We start from the raw sequence: 13,371 nt of genomic DNA, 5'->3' as shown, positions 1-13,371 counted from the left end.
AAGCACACACACATATATTATGTACACAAAAACTTTTATTTTGGATTGCGATTGCAATTTAATTTTAATCCCAGCACTAAATAATAGTCATACTAATACAAAGTCAGTTAATATGTGAATGTTTTCCTAATCCTCATCGAAATGTAATAATGTTGTCCACCTATAAAACCATTTTTATTCTGTTGTAATTCACATGGGTAAGGCCAAACAATATTAATAAATAATAACATAGCCTATATTTCCTGATCCAATCAAATCCCAAAGGACAAAATCCAGCCCTGTCCTACATTGTTTCCCACTGAATATTCAGTGTCACCTGGAAATTTGTCCCATTATGAAAGTCAAACGCAATATCTTCTTGTCTTTAAGCAGTAGCTGTAGAAAGAATGAGGGTAAAAAATTCTGACAGGACCAGGACCAATGAGCCCAGACTTAAGTGTGTCCCATTTACCTGTAAACTCTCTCTTTTTTCTCTCCCCTGAATTATCGGTCTTCATTTCCATCCCTATTGCATGTGCTGTTCATCTTTTTCTGGCCTTCTCTCTGAGTTTTCTTCACTGTATAAATCTCCTCTTTTTCAGCCCTGCTCTTCAAGCTCTTTCAATTTGTCATTTTCTCTCTCCAGCACCTTTTCTCCTCTGTGATGAGCAGTAAAACGTCTCCTGGACTTTGCAGCTGTTGTGCTGAGAGCTCAACTCAGCAGAAACACAGGTCCAGAGGAGCACGACTCAGCGCTTCCTCAATCATTCCCCCCACAGACCCTCTAACCACACACAAACACTCACACACGTACAGTACAGACATAGCACACCTGCCAACTAGGACTGCACAAAATAGGTAAAAAATCTATAAATATCAATGAAACTGCTCCAATTGGACTAAAAATACAACATCACTTCAGCTAAACTGCCACTGTACCCAATTACATTCAAAAGGTTCAAACCATAAAATACAGCAAAAATCTGATTTAAATATTCCATATTGTTTTTTCACTAAATAAACAAAAAGATTTATGGAAACAAGTATGTTCATGTATGAATGAAAAATGAAACACTGAATTATCAATGAATCAGAAGTTTGAATTGATTCAAAAACTGAATCAAATTAATACATTTCAAAGGTTTGAACTGCTGCTTGGGATACTTTCAATGAATCAATTTAAAACTGATTCAGCAATTTGTTGATGTGCGTTTTAAATTGATTCATTGAAAGAATCACAAACAGCAGTTCAAACCTTTGAAACTTATTTCAAAAATTCTCCAAAGTACACGTCAAGTACGATCGTACATATTTTATGAGGTGGCTAATTCGTACAACCTCACTCATAAGAATTTGTACAATTCATGGAAAACTACATATTTTACAAAGTGGCTAATTTGTACAACCTCACTCATAGGAATTCATATGATTCATGAAAAATCGTAAATTTTTACGAGGTGGCTAATATTGACAAATATGTACGACCTCACTCATATGACTTCATACGATCCACAAAAAAATAAAATAATAAATAAAATAAAATGAATTCATACGATTTGTGAAAAACCTTACATATTTTACAAGGTGACTAATTTGTACAAATTCATACAACCTCACTCATTCGAATTTGTATGATTCATGAAAAATCGTATATATTTTATGAGGTGGCTAATTAATACAAATTCATACAACCTGAAATGGAGATTTTGAGATGGACAGTTTGACCTGATTCAATGAACTGCATCAAACTTCAATGGTGGTTGAAGGTCCAAATTGCAGTGCAGCTTCAAAGTGCTCTACACGATCATAGCTGAGGAATAAGGGTCTTATCTAGCGAAACGATCATTTTCTTAAAAACAAAAAAAAATGCATATTTTTTTTAACCACAAATTATCGTCTTGCGTAATCATGCTGGAAAAGTCAAATCAGGTTCAAAAAGGTAAGGCAAGGTGAAAAATCTAATTTTCTTCTCCAACTTCAAAACTGTCCAACATTGTTTTTTTACCTTCTTTTGGTAAAGGGCTTTTGACTTTCTTTGCATGTTTGTTTTGTAAACAAAATTTACTGGTATTCCTATCCTTGTGGGGACATTTGGTCCCCACAACGTGATGAATACCAGGTACACACACACACACACACACACACACACACACACACACACACACACACACACTTACACACACACACACACACACACACACAAATTTGCATACAATGTGTTTGCACACAGACTCTCATGTGCACACCTGCACATAAACACAGTCATACCTGGAAGGGTCCACTTGGATAGATCTCAGCATCTGCTTTTCTCCATTCGGCTCCCTGGTGTCCGGAGAGAGTCCAGACGGCAGAATCTACAGTGGCGATGCTCTTCACCCTCATCAGAACATTGAGTGTACCTGCAGACACACAGAAAACAGAGGTCAAAGGAACTGTGACACTTTTAACTGGGCTGTACATGCTCTTCTAGCAGACATTTGACTATTGGTCCACTTTGCAGTCTAGTCTGACCACAAAAATGCAAATATAAGCATAATGTAACTATATGATGACAAATGAGACACGCACAACATTTCTGAAATCAAACGACACCTCAATCTAGACAAAATATGAACAGCACAGGAAACAGTAGATCAGTTATTTGAGATTTTTAGGGCTGCACCCTAATAGCTGACTAACTGTTAGTCACTTACTCTTAAATATGCCATAATTTCTGGTCATACAGATAAAAGTAATGCATCTTTCGATTCTGTAAAGACTCTATGTTTATTTGTGTGCACTCAGTTTAACAACTAAACAATGCACTTTTGTAAAATAATTAAAGCAAATGGAATGTGCTTTCTGCAGTCTCGGACTCGGTAAACTTGAGTGTGTCACTCCGAAACTCCATGTATACTTGCCTAGCAGACATGAAAAATATATCTACAGAGATTGAAACAACTGAATGCTTCTTTAGCACCCGAGAAAAGGGCTTTAGATAAGTGCTTCAACTTGTGGGATTCAAACAGCGTTTCCAAACAATTACTGGAGATCAAGGTCCACCGGGATCAGTGAGTCAGGACAAACTCAGGATTTGACACATAGTATAACAGATCATTGCTTCTAAGACCCCACTGACCGCTGCTTTGAGTAGATTAGCATTTCTCTGAGGGATTGCACAAACCCCAACTATGTAAGGTCAAATACATGACTGTTGATCTAACACGACCGAGTCTCACCAACACAGCACAACTTAAATTATTTTTCAAAGCTGTAAATAAAACAAAATGTATGTTTTACAAGAAAATATTGTGTTTTTGCTTAAGTCAATGTGTTGTTTGCCATTTCATGTAATTAATTGTGAAACTTACTAGCAATTTGTTAGTGAAAATTGTTTTTTAACATTTTTTGTTTAAAATATTAAATAAAAATAAAGCATTACAGTACAATGTTTTTTTTTGTTATAAATAGAGGATTATTGGAATATGTTTCTCAAGAATCCAATCCAATGTTACTTGCCATTTCTTTGTAATTATTTCTGAAATTTACTAACAATCTCTGATTATAAAAGTAAATTCTACACTAAAGGTTTTTCAGTGTAAAGTGATTTTGTGATTTAAAGATTTTGTTTAGAATTTTTGAATTATGCATTTGAGAATGTGTATAACCTGTTAGGCATAACTTTGTAACATTCATAAAATTGCATAATGTTTATCAGATCATTAGGAGTGCTGTGCTGCTCAAAGTCACGCTTGTCAGAAAAAGCAAGAAGTGACATTATGATAAATGGATCAATATTCGTCGGATGGTCTGTGGGTTGGTTGCCTGAGACTGACATGTGATAGATCAGCTTCAGAAACACAACTCTCCACAGACAACAAAGCAGAGGCATCTTACACACACACACACACACACACACACACACACACACACACACACACACACACACACAGTGATTATTAAGAACGTCAGTATTGAAATCTGTCACAGACACTGAACACAAACACGCACACATTTGGATGATGGAAGGCAGTGAGGCCAAGTGGCACCTTTATGACTCATGCATTAAATTATTACTCTGACTTTGTGCTTAAGGGAAACCAATATATAATTCAGTTGCACTGTGGAAGAGAAAAAGAGAGGGAGGGAAAACAAACTTTTGTAGTGGCTCAAATCAAGCATTTGCTCTGAACAATAACACGCAGACAAAATCACTAATGTTTCTAAACTTTCAACCACAGAGTCTACATGCTGCTCATGACATGCATGCATAGAAAATAAAAGCAGACGGGTCCAGCCAACTAACCAGGCTTCACATCTTTACTTATTCAGGAACAGCACATAAATGAATATCACAGCAGAGAAGTGGCACACAGCTACATTAACAAAGCAAACAGATGGTACTGAGACAAAATGGCTTAATTGAAGTACAAAACATGTCCTAATAAACTCATCTAAAGATGCCTGAACAATATCAGCAGACACTGACCGGCAAAACTTCAATCCAGACACAGCTAATTCTTATTTAAAGGGCTAGTTTACCCAAAAATGAAAATGAATTACTTACCCTAATGTTCCAAACTCGTAAGACATTTGTTCATCTTCAAAACATAAGTTTAGATATTTCTGATAAAAATTTAAGAGCTTTCTAACCCTGCATAGACAGCAACACAACTACCAAGTTCAAGGCACAGAAAGGTAGTAAAGACATTGTTAAAAAAAAAAAAAAAAAGATGACCAGATTTAAGTTGTACTATTTTGGGAAAATGTCACAATCATGGAAAAAAAAGTCAAAATATTTTGAGAATAAAGTCGAAATTACATGAATAAAGCTTTAATATTTTGAGAATATAGTCTAAATATTTTGAGAAAAAAGTTGAATAAAGTTAAAATTAGGAGAATAAAGTTTAAATATTTTGAGGATAAAGTCTAAATATTTTGAGAAAAAAACTGAAATTATGAGAATAAAGTCAAAATATTTAGAGAATAAAGTCAAAATTATAAGAACAAAAATCAAAATAGTCGTAGCTATACGAGAAAAGTCTAAATATTTCATGAATAAAGTCAAAATTACGAAAATAAGGTCAAAATATTTTGAGAATAAAGTAGAAATTATGAGAATAAAGTCTGAATATTTTGAGAATAAAGTCAAAATTATGAAAATACAGTCAAAATATTTTAAGAATAAAGGAAAAAAATGACAAGAATAAAGTAAAAGTATTTTGAAAATAAAGTCGAAATTACGAGAATTTAGTCAAATTAATTTGAGAATAAAGTTTAAATTATGAAGTCAAAATTACGAAAATAAGGTCCAAATATTCTGAGAATAAAGTCGAAATTACGAGAATAAAGTAAAAATATTTTGAGAAAATCAAAATTATGAAAATAAGGTCAAAGTATATTAAGAATAAAGTAAAAAAAAATACAAGAATAAAGTAAAAATTACAAAAATAAGGCCAAAATATTTGGAAAATAAAGTCAAAATTACAAGAATAAAGTAAAAAAAATATTTTGAGAATAAAGATGAAATTACGAGAATAAAGTCTAAATATTTTAAGAATAAAGATGAAATTACGAGAATAAAGTCTAAATATTTTAAGAATAAAGATGAAATTACGAGAATAAAGTCAAAATATTTAGAAAATAAAGTCAAAATTATGAAAAAGTCAAAATTTTTGAGAATAAAGTTGAAACTACGAAAATCTAAATTGAAATTATGAGAATAAAGTGAGTATTTTGAGAATAAAGTCGAAATTATGAGAATAAAGTAAAAATATTTTGAGAATACAGTCAAAATCATGAAAATAAGGTCAAAATATTTTGAGAATAAAGTAAAAATTAAGAAAATAAAGTCAAAATATTTTGAAAATAAAATTGCGCATGCTGGGACAATATGCTTGGAAATAATATTTCAAATGCATTCGTTAATTGCAGTGCGCCAGCCACCCAATAATAGCAATAAGCTTTGTGCTTTTGTTACTTTTAAAGTGATTTTATAGCAAAATACAGACAATATGTCTTACAATAATGTGTTTTTCATGCTCTTTAATGTGGATCAGTGTAAATTACTTTTTTTTGGTAGATGTTAGTGTGGCACTAAAACACCAGCATAGAATAATGGCATTATAACGCTAACAAAAATGTACAATACTAGTAACTTCTAACAAAAAGTAACATGGTAGAACAATTAGTTTTTGACACCACCTGAATGAACTGTTCAGTACTGTACTATGCCATTACTACACATCACACTGTATGCTGTACCATGACAATTTCTGTTGCTGTTATCAAAAGGGAAACAGCATGTGTCATTACTGTACAGGTATTACAGTAATCAAAGCCATTTGAGCAAAATCAGGGAGCATTTAACAGGAACGGTGTGCTGTATCAGAGCCCCACTATTAGCTCGCTGCCCAGGCTGAAAGCGTCTGCCACATTTCAATGACCCCAATCATGCTGAAGAGCTGCTCGCTGCTTGATAAACAAACACAAATTGTGTGCTGGTGCATCTTTAAGGTGATTACACACACTCGACTCGTAAACCGTTGTGAACAACGAGCCAGGCGCTTAAAAATCACCCTTACACAAAGACCTCTAAAAATAAACACCTAACCCACCCTTTAGAGAAACAATTGCGTTTGTGTATGTAAGGACAGGCTGTAGTAAAGGCCTAAGGCTTCAGACGGACCTCTCTGTGCCACCGGAGAACAACATCAGAGGCCCTTGGCTAACCTTGACACAGGTCAAACACATCCAAACACTCATTCATCTCTGTAATGAGCAGAAGATGGAGGTTGAGCTGGAAAGCTGGACGGTGGCAGGCAATTTTAAAGCACATTCAAAGCTAAGTTTGCTTGTTTGTTTTCTTGAAAGTGTTTACATTAATTTACAATAACTGAAAAATGGTGGGGTTTTTTTTAATCTTTGAGCTATAGTTTCGGTAAATATTTCAGTTAGTCGACATTTTAAACTAAAATTAGTGTTAACTGAACTGTTAAAAACATTTACATTTTAATCTTTAAGTTTTACTTCCAGTAAAAATTTTAAGTTAAATAAGATAAATATTTATTTTTAGATATATTATTAAATGGTTTATATAAATATTTTAACAAAAATACTAAGAAATATTATTATTATTATTATAAATATTATTAAAGATATAAGATAATAATTAAAACCAATAAAAAACATTTACCTTAACTGAAGTCATTTTTTATCTATTGTTATTATCGTCAACCAAAACTAAACATTTACAAAAAATGCAATTAAAATATTTAATTAAATATTCAAATAAATATTTAATTTGTATTATTGTTATCTTCAAACCAAAACTAAACATTTACATTAAAAAAAGTTCAATTAAAACTATTAAAAACATTTAAGTTAACTGAAAAACTGTTAATTTAAAAAATAAATACTTAGGTTATTAATTAAAACTATTAAAAAACATTTACATTAACTAAAAAAAAAAAACATTGTTTACAAAAAATCTTTATAAAAATGTAAGTTAACTGATCTTTATTTTTAAATTATTATATAAACAGTATTATCGTTAACCAAAACTTAACATTTTCATAAAAAATATGTTAACTGAACCAAAACCAAACTTTTTATTTACATAAAAAATTCTAATTAAAATATGTAAGAAATAAATATTTAAGTTATTAATTAAAACTATTAAAAAACATTTACATTAACTGAAATTAATTTGTATCTTCATTATTGTTACTATCGTTAACCAAAACTAAACATTTACATAAAAAATTTTAATTGAAATATAAATATATATAAATTACTCAATAAAACGATCAAAAAACATTTACATTGACTTAACATTTTTTATAAAAAAAATCTTCATAAAACAGTTACATTAACTGAAATTATTTTTTATCTTTAAGTTAAATTCATGTAAATCATGATTAAGTAAAAATCTGTAATATTTCAGGTAGTTGCCAAGGCAACATTTCCCATTTATTTAGTTTAAATGAAAATGTGTGTTATTGTTAATTAAAACTACTAAAAACATTTATTTTAATTGATTTTGAATTTCAAGTTATACTTTCACTAAATATTTCAGCTACCTGCCAAGCTAGGTTTTGTATACTAAACCTAATAAACAAATAAATAATAATAATAGTTACAAAAACACAGCAACATTATGAAAACCTTCACTAAAATGAAAAAAAAAAAAAATAATAATTAAAAATACTTAATGGTAATAATACTTACTTTAATAGTATAATAACAGTAATCAGTAATCATACTAAAATAACACAGCTTGAAAGCTAGCTGTACATTATCCCTTACACATTTGACTGCAGAAGGCCATGATTAACCAACCAGAGTCAAGTATTCCTGAGAGCTGAAAGACAATGAATACACGCAACAATTAGTCTGAACAAACAAGCCATTCATTCTTGTACCATATAAAGTGCATGCATCAGTAAACAATGACAATGAGTGACGAACACCTTGTCACGCCGCCGCTGTCATCCGCTAACAGCAGCAGGGTCACACTCTGATGCTGTAATGAGTGAAGGATCTAATGGACTGACTGCTGCTGTGATTGACTTCTGCTCTAATGGATCCACTGGCTGCTGAACTCCTTTGTAATGAACTTCAAGCCTAATAAACTTGCGGTCTAATAGAACATGCTATTGTGTTGCTCTTGATGAAAAATCGAACAGACTACTGCGATCGCCTAGGCTCTACAATGTGGAGAGGAAAACGAATGACACGAAACAGACTAAATGAAACCCAAATTGACTATTAAACTGACAAATTTTCAGGGCTGCATGTTAATCAAATGTACTGTTCATTAGTCTAATAGAACATTGTTTATCATAAGCCCTGACCATTTACTCAAAGAGTAAAAAGAATGAATAAGTAAATAAATAAAAGACAACAAAAAAAATTTAATAAACAGAGGAAATAAGAAGTATTATCATTATTGTTATTATTATTATTATTATTATTATTATTATTATTATTATTAAATACAACAACTAACAAGACTTTTTGTCAAATTAAAATACAAAAATAAAAGATAAAAAACAAATAAATAAATAAAGGGGAAATTAAAAAGAAGAACGAAACAACAACAAATTATTATTTTTATATTATTATTATTATTATTATTATTATTATACAATGACTGACACAATATATTAAAACAAAAAAATCATACACTTTTTTTATTCCTGTAAAACAGGAATAAAAAAGGAAATAATAATAATAATAATAATAATAATAATAATAATAACAGTAACAATAAATAAATAAGATTTAAGAATATTATTATTATTATTATTATTATTATTATTATATAGCAACTAAAAATACTTTGTAAAATTATTATAAACATACAATTATTATAATTATAAATATAATTAATAAATTATTATTGTTATTATTATTATCAAATACAGCAGACTTTGAATACAAAATACAGTATAACAAAAATAAAATAAGAGGCAATTATTATTATTATTATTATTATTATTATACAAAACAATTATTATTATGCAAAACAATTATTATTATGCAAAACAAAAATAAAAAAATAAAAAAAGAAATAATAATACAATTATTATTATTATTATTATTAATAAACATAACTATATAACTAAACAGGCTTAATTTGAATACAAAAAAAATTACAGATAAAACTATAAATAAAAATAAGAGGAAATTATTATACAATGACTATGACTAACACAAAAATAAAAAAACACAAAATAATAATAATAAATTATTATTATTATTACTAAATATAACAAATAAACAGGCTTAATTTAAATGCAAAAAAAGATAAAAATAAAAATAAGAGGAAATTATTATTATTATTATTATTATTATTACACAATGACTAAAAAATATTAAAACAAAAATACAATGTAAAACAAGAATAAAAAGAGAATAATAATAATAATAATAACAATAAATAAAAAATAAAAGCCTTTTATAAAATAAATTAATTAAATTTTTAAAAGAATTGTATTAAATTTAATAAGAGGAAATAAGAATTATTAATATTATTAAATATAACAACTTAAAATCCGTTTGTAAAAATAAAACAAATATTAAAATACAAATTATTATTATTATCATCAGTAGAAGTAATAATAATAATAATAATAATAATAAATATAACAACTAAACAGACTTAATTTAAATGCAAAAATACAACACATAAAACAAATATTTTCCTTCGTATCATTGTTATTATTATACAATAACTAAAAATATATTAAATTAAATACAATAGATAAAAGAAGAATAAAAAAAGAGGGGAATATTACTTACTTATTAAATATAATGACAAAAAACACTTCACCTGATTTATAAAATCATATGTAAATCAGTTTTACATTACAGTTGCATATGAGGACCTCAAACCTAAAACACGGTGAAACAACAGCTGTAAGATGCATAAAGCATTTCATTTAAAAGAGAGACAAACTGCATGATACACAAATTCTGATGCTAATTAAAATCAAATACAAACAGCACCCAGAAACCCAATGATCAAGCCATCAAAAACAACACAAATACATGCCTCCTCCCTCTAATCAGATAAACCCATCCAGAAATATAGAGAGCGAATGTCTCTGTCTCTCTACTAGTAAAGATTTATTGATCCAGTCAAGTAATGCAAAGCTCTTTCTGTAGGACCATCCAACAGAGAAAAGCCTGCAGATAACTGAATATACTCCACACACACACAGATGTTAAACACTACATGCTGCGATAAAATCGCTCTCTGTGCACATGAAAATTGTTCAATATAAGATGCGACTCCTGTGGTGTCTGCCTTTATACACATATTCCACTCTTAGTCTGTAAATAACACAAGGCTAATGTGTCAATGTGCTGATTTAGCACTGTTGAATGTAATGCTAGTGTGGCATAACCAACGCAGAGCTAATCTCTTCAATTGCTAATTGGGATGTAATCAAATCTAATGCAAGCACAGTGGCGCAAATAAAAGTCTAAACTCTCATTCTGCTAATGAGGTTGTAATTTACGGCCAGCGCAGAGCGGCTAACACAGTCCTAAACATTAAGACTGCTAACAGGGACGTCTGTCTCTCAGTAGGGCGTCTCATGTAATGAGAGTCGAGCCAGCTGTGCCTCCCTCTCAGTTTAGCATCTGTGCCCACTGTGCCGCCCACATGCCAATGCACAGACTAATGATTAGCAGATTAGTGTACACAGGCCATAATCAGCAAAAATCACGCCGACACTCAGCCTATAGCGGATTACTGCCAGTCACGTGCTCGACAGACACCAGCACGCGGATAAAAACCGTTTAAACCAGCATAAGGTCATCCAGTCTGGTCAAGCTAGTCTCTGTTGGTTTTGGGTAGGAATGTATGAGAATTAGAGGTCGACCGATGTATCGGTTTTGCCGATTAATCGGCACCTGTAGTTTATTGGCGGAACTATCGGTTATCGGCAAAAATCCTTGCCGATAGTTTTTCCGGATTGCGTTCTTTGCTGAAGCGGCTCACGCTCCGCTCCGCTGTCACAGAGTATGAGAGGTTAAGTCAGACACCAATGTTTAATGTCAGGATTGTTACCATATATTAGTAATGGGCGATATAAACGATATGCGATATAAACGATACAAAATTGGCCTACGATAGAGAGTCTAATTCTATTGCACTATCGCGATAATGCATGTTTGATGACGCAATCTACCCGCGAAATTTACAGTAACGAGCTGCAGCCGGCTGCAACGCATCATCTTGAATAAACATGGCTGAAAGCGTCAGCAAAACAGAGGAGCTCGTGAAAAAGACTGGTGCAACCAGTACCGCCGCTCCCGGCTTGTAAGCACACGTGATGACACGCAACATCTGCGCCGCAACGCGCTCTCACCTCTGTTTACGGCTGCCTATTTGGCCAAAAATGATGATAATAATTGATGAACAATATGCCTGGTCCTGGAAAGAGACATCAACACTCCGGCGCCGAGAAACGAAAGAAAAAAAAAGCCCAAGATGAAGCCCGTGCATCACTTTCAGGTACTTTCATAATCCTGTGAAACTTTATATTATTCTGTCGACATTAATAATGTGTTTTAATGTCGGTAATAATTTCACGACTAACGCAATACAGGCAGATCTAAGTAAACAAAATGACTTAAAATGCATTATATTAAAACAATTATGGCAATTATGATTATTGATTAATAATGACCATATAGTGTCATTAAATAACAGTGTTAAAATACATAATCTAATACAAAATTAACAGTTTACATTACAATTTTAATAGAAATGCCTGAAAAGGGCACCAAAGGCCTGGTAAATGCGGTTGTTACACTTACATGATGATCGAATTCCTTGTTTAATATTGACCAAACATTTAATTAAAATATCCACATAATCTTTCCTATAATTTCCTCAACTAAAATATGTGGACATCATAACCCTTGTCTGCTTTGTCAAATAGCAAAGGCTTTATTATATGAAGAGCTCATTTACGACTTTGCCTCAAGAAAAAGCAGAAGTGTGCTTTTGTAAATTTTGAACTTTGGAAAGCTCCAGCAGATGACAGTGTTGATTTTATTTCAGTTTATTATGGTTTATTTTATTAAGATTTCACATTTTTAATTGTTTTATTTAAAGTGTAATTTTAGTTTGTATTTTTTGCTGTAGAGCTACAATTGTAATTTATAAATGATACAATTTATTTATGTATTTACTATTTACTTTTATTTGAATAAAGTTCTATTTTGGCCCCTATAGTAGGTGTTTTTTTTATTATTTTATTTTTACTTCTGTAATATTTGGGAGGGGGCACAAAAGTACATTTCTGCTTAGGGCACCCATTTGGCCAGCAGCGGCCCTGGGTGCAACATCTGTTATTTGGACGTGGTTTGGCTTTAAGCCGTCCGACGAGCAGCAGCAAAATATACTCTGTAGAGTGTGTGGGGCAAAAGTTCCAGTTAAGAGAGGTAACACGACTAATCTGTTCCACCACTACATTTAGTTTATTTATCTGCAACACTGTGTTGTTTAATTACAGTTTTGCTTTTGCACAATAAATGTTCTCAAAACGACATGCAACGTTTCTTTATTTCTTAAAAAAAAAAAAAATTGCAGGGTCTATGTAACCTGTTCTGAAATGGTTCTATTATAATGTATATATCGCAATATATATCGTTATCGCAAGAGGCTGCAATGTATATCGCAATATGGATTTTAGGCCATATCGCCCATCCCTACCATATATTTGCATTGATTTATATCCAGCTGGTCATATTCTTAGCCAGCAAAGTTGCAGATTTAAAGACGTGATGTGAAAAAGCAAACCGTGTTCATTCAGCCGACAGAATCCTGCCGCGCCACAGCGAGACATTCATAGTTTTACATTACATATCTGTCCAAAATCCTTGTTAATGTTT

At 31.3% G+C, this 13,371-nt stretch overlaps 1 protein-coding gene across 1 annotated transcript in view; it reads right to left on the bottom strand.

The window, feature by feature from the left end:
• The window catches only part of mdga1 (MAM domain containing glycosylphosphatidylinositol anchor 1), a 287,756-nt gene that overhangs the window by 15,250 nt on the left and 259,135 nt on the right, over nt 1-13,371 (bottom strand). Inside the window, exon 15 of the mRNA XM_073834571.1 lies at nt 2,248-2,378. Coding sequence (XP_073690672.1) covers nt 2,248-2,378 — 131 coding nt within the window. The remainder of the gene's footprint in view (nt 1-2,247; nt 2,379-13,371) is intronic.

Source organism: Garra rufa, chromosome 2, assembly GCF_049309525.1.
Source record: "Garra rufa chromosome 2, GarRuf1.0, whole genome shotgun sequence".
In the NCBI taxonomy this organism is placed as follows: domain Eukaryota; kingdom Metazoa; phylum Chordata; class Actinopteri; order Cypriniformes; family Cyprinidae; genus Garra; species Garra rufa.
The sequence above is the reverse complement of the archived record's forward strand: the minus strand, read 5'-3'. Positions and strand labels throughout refer to the sequence as shown.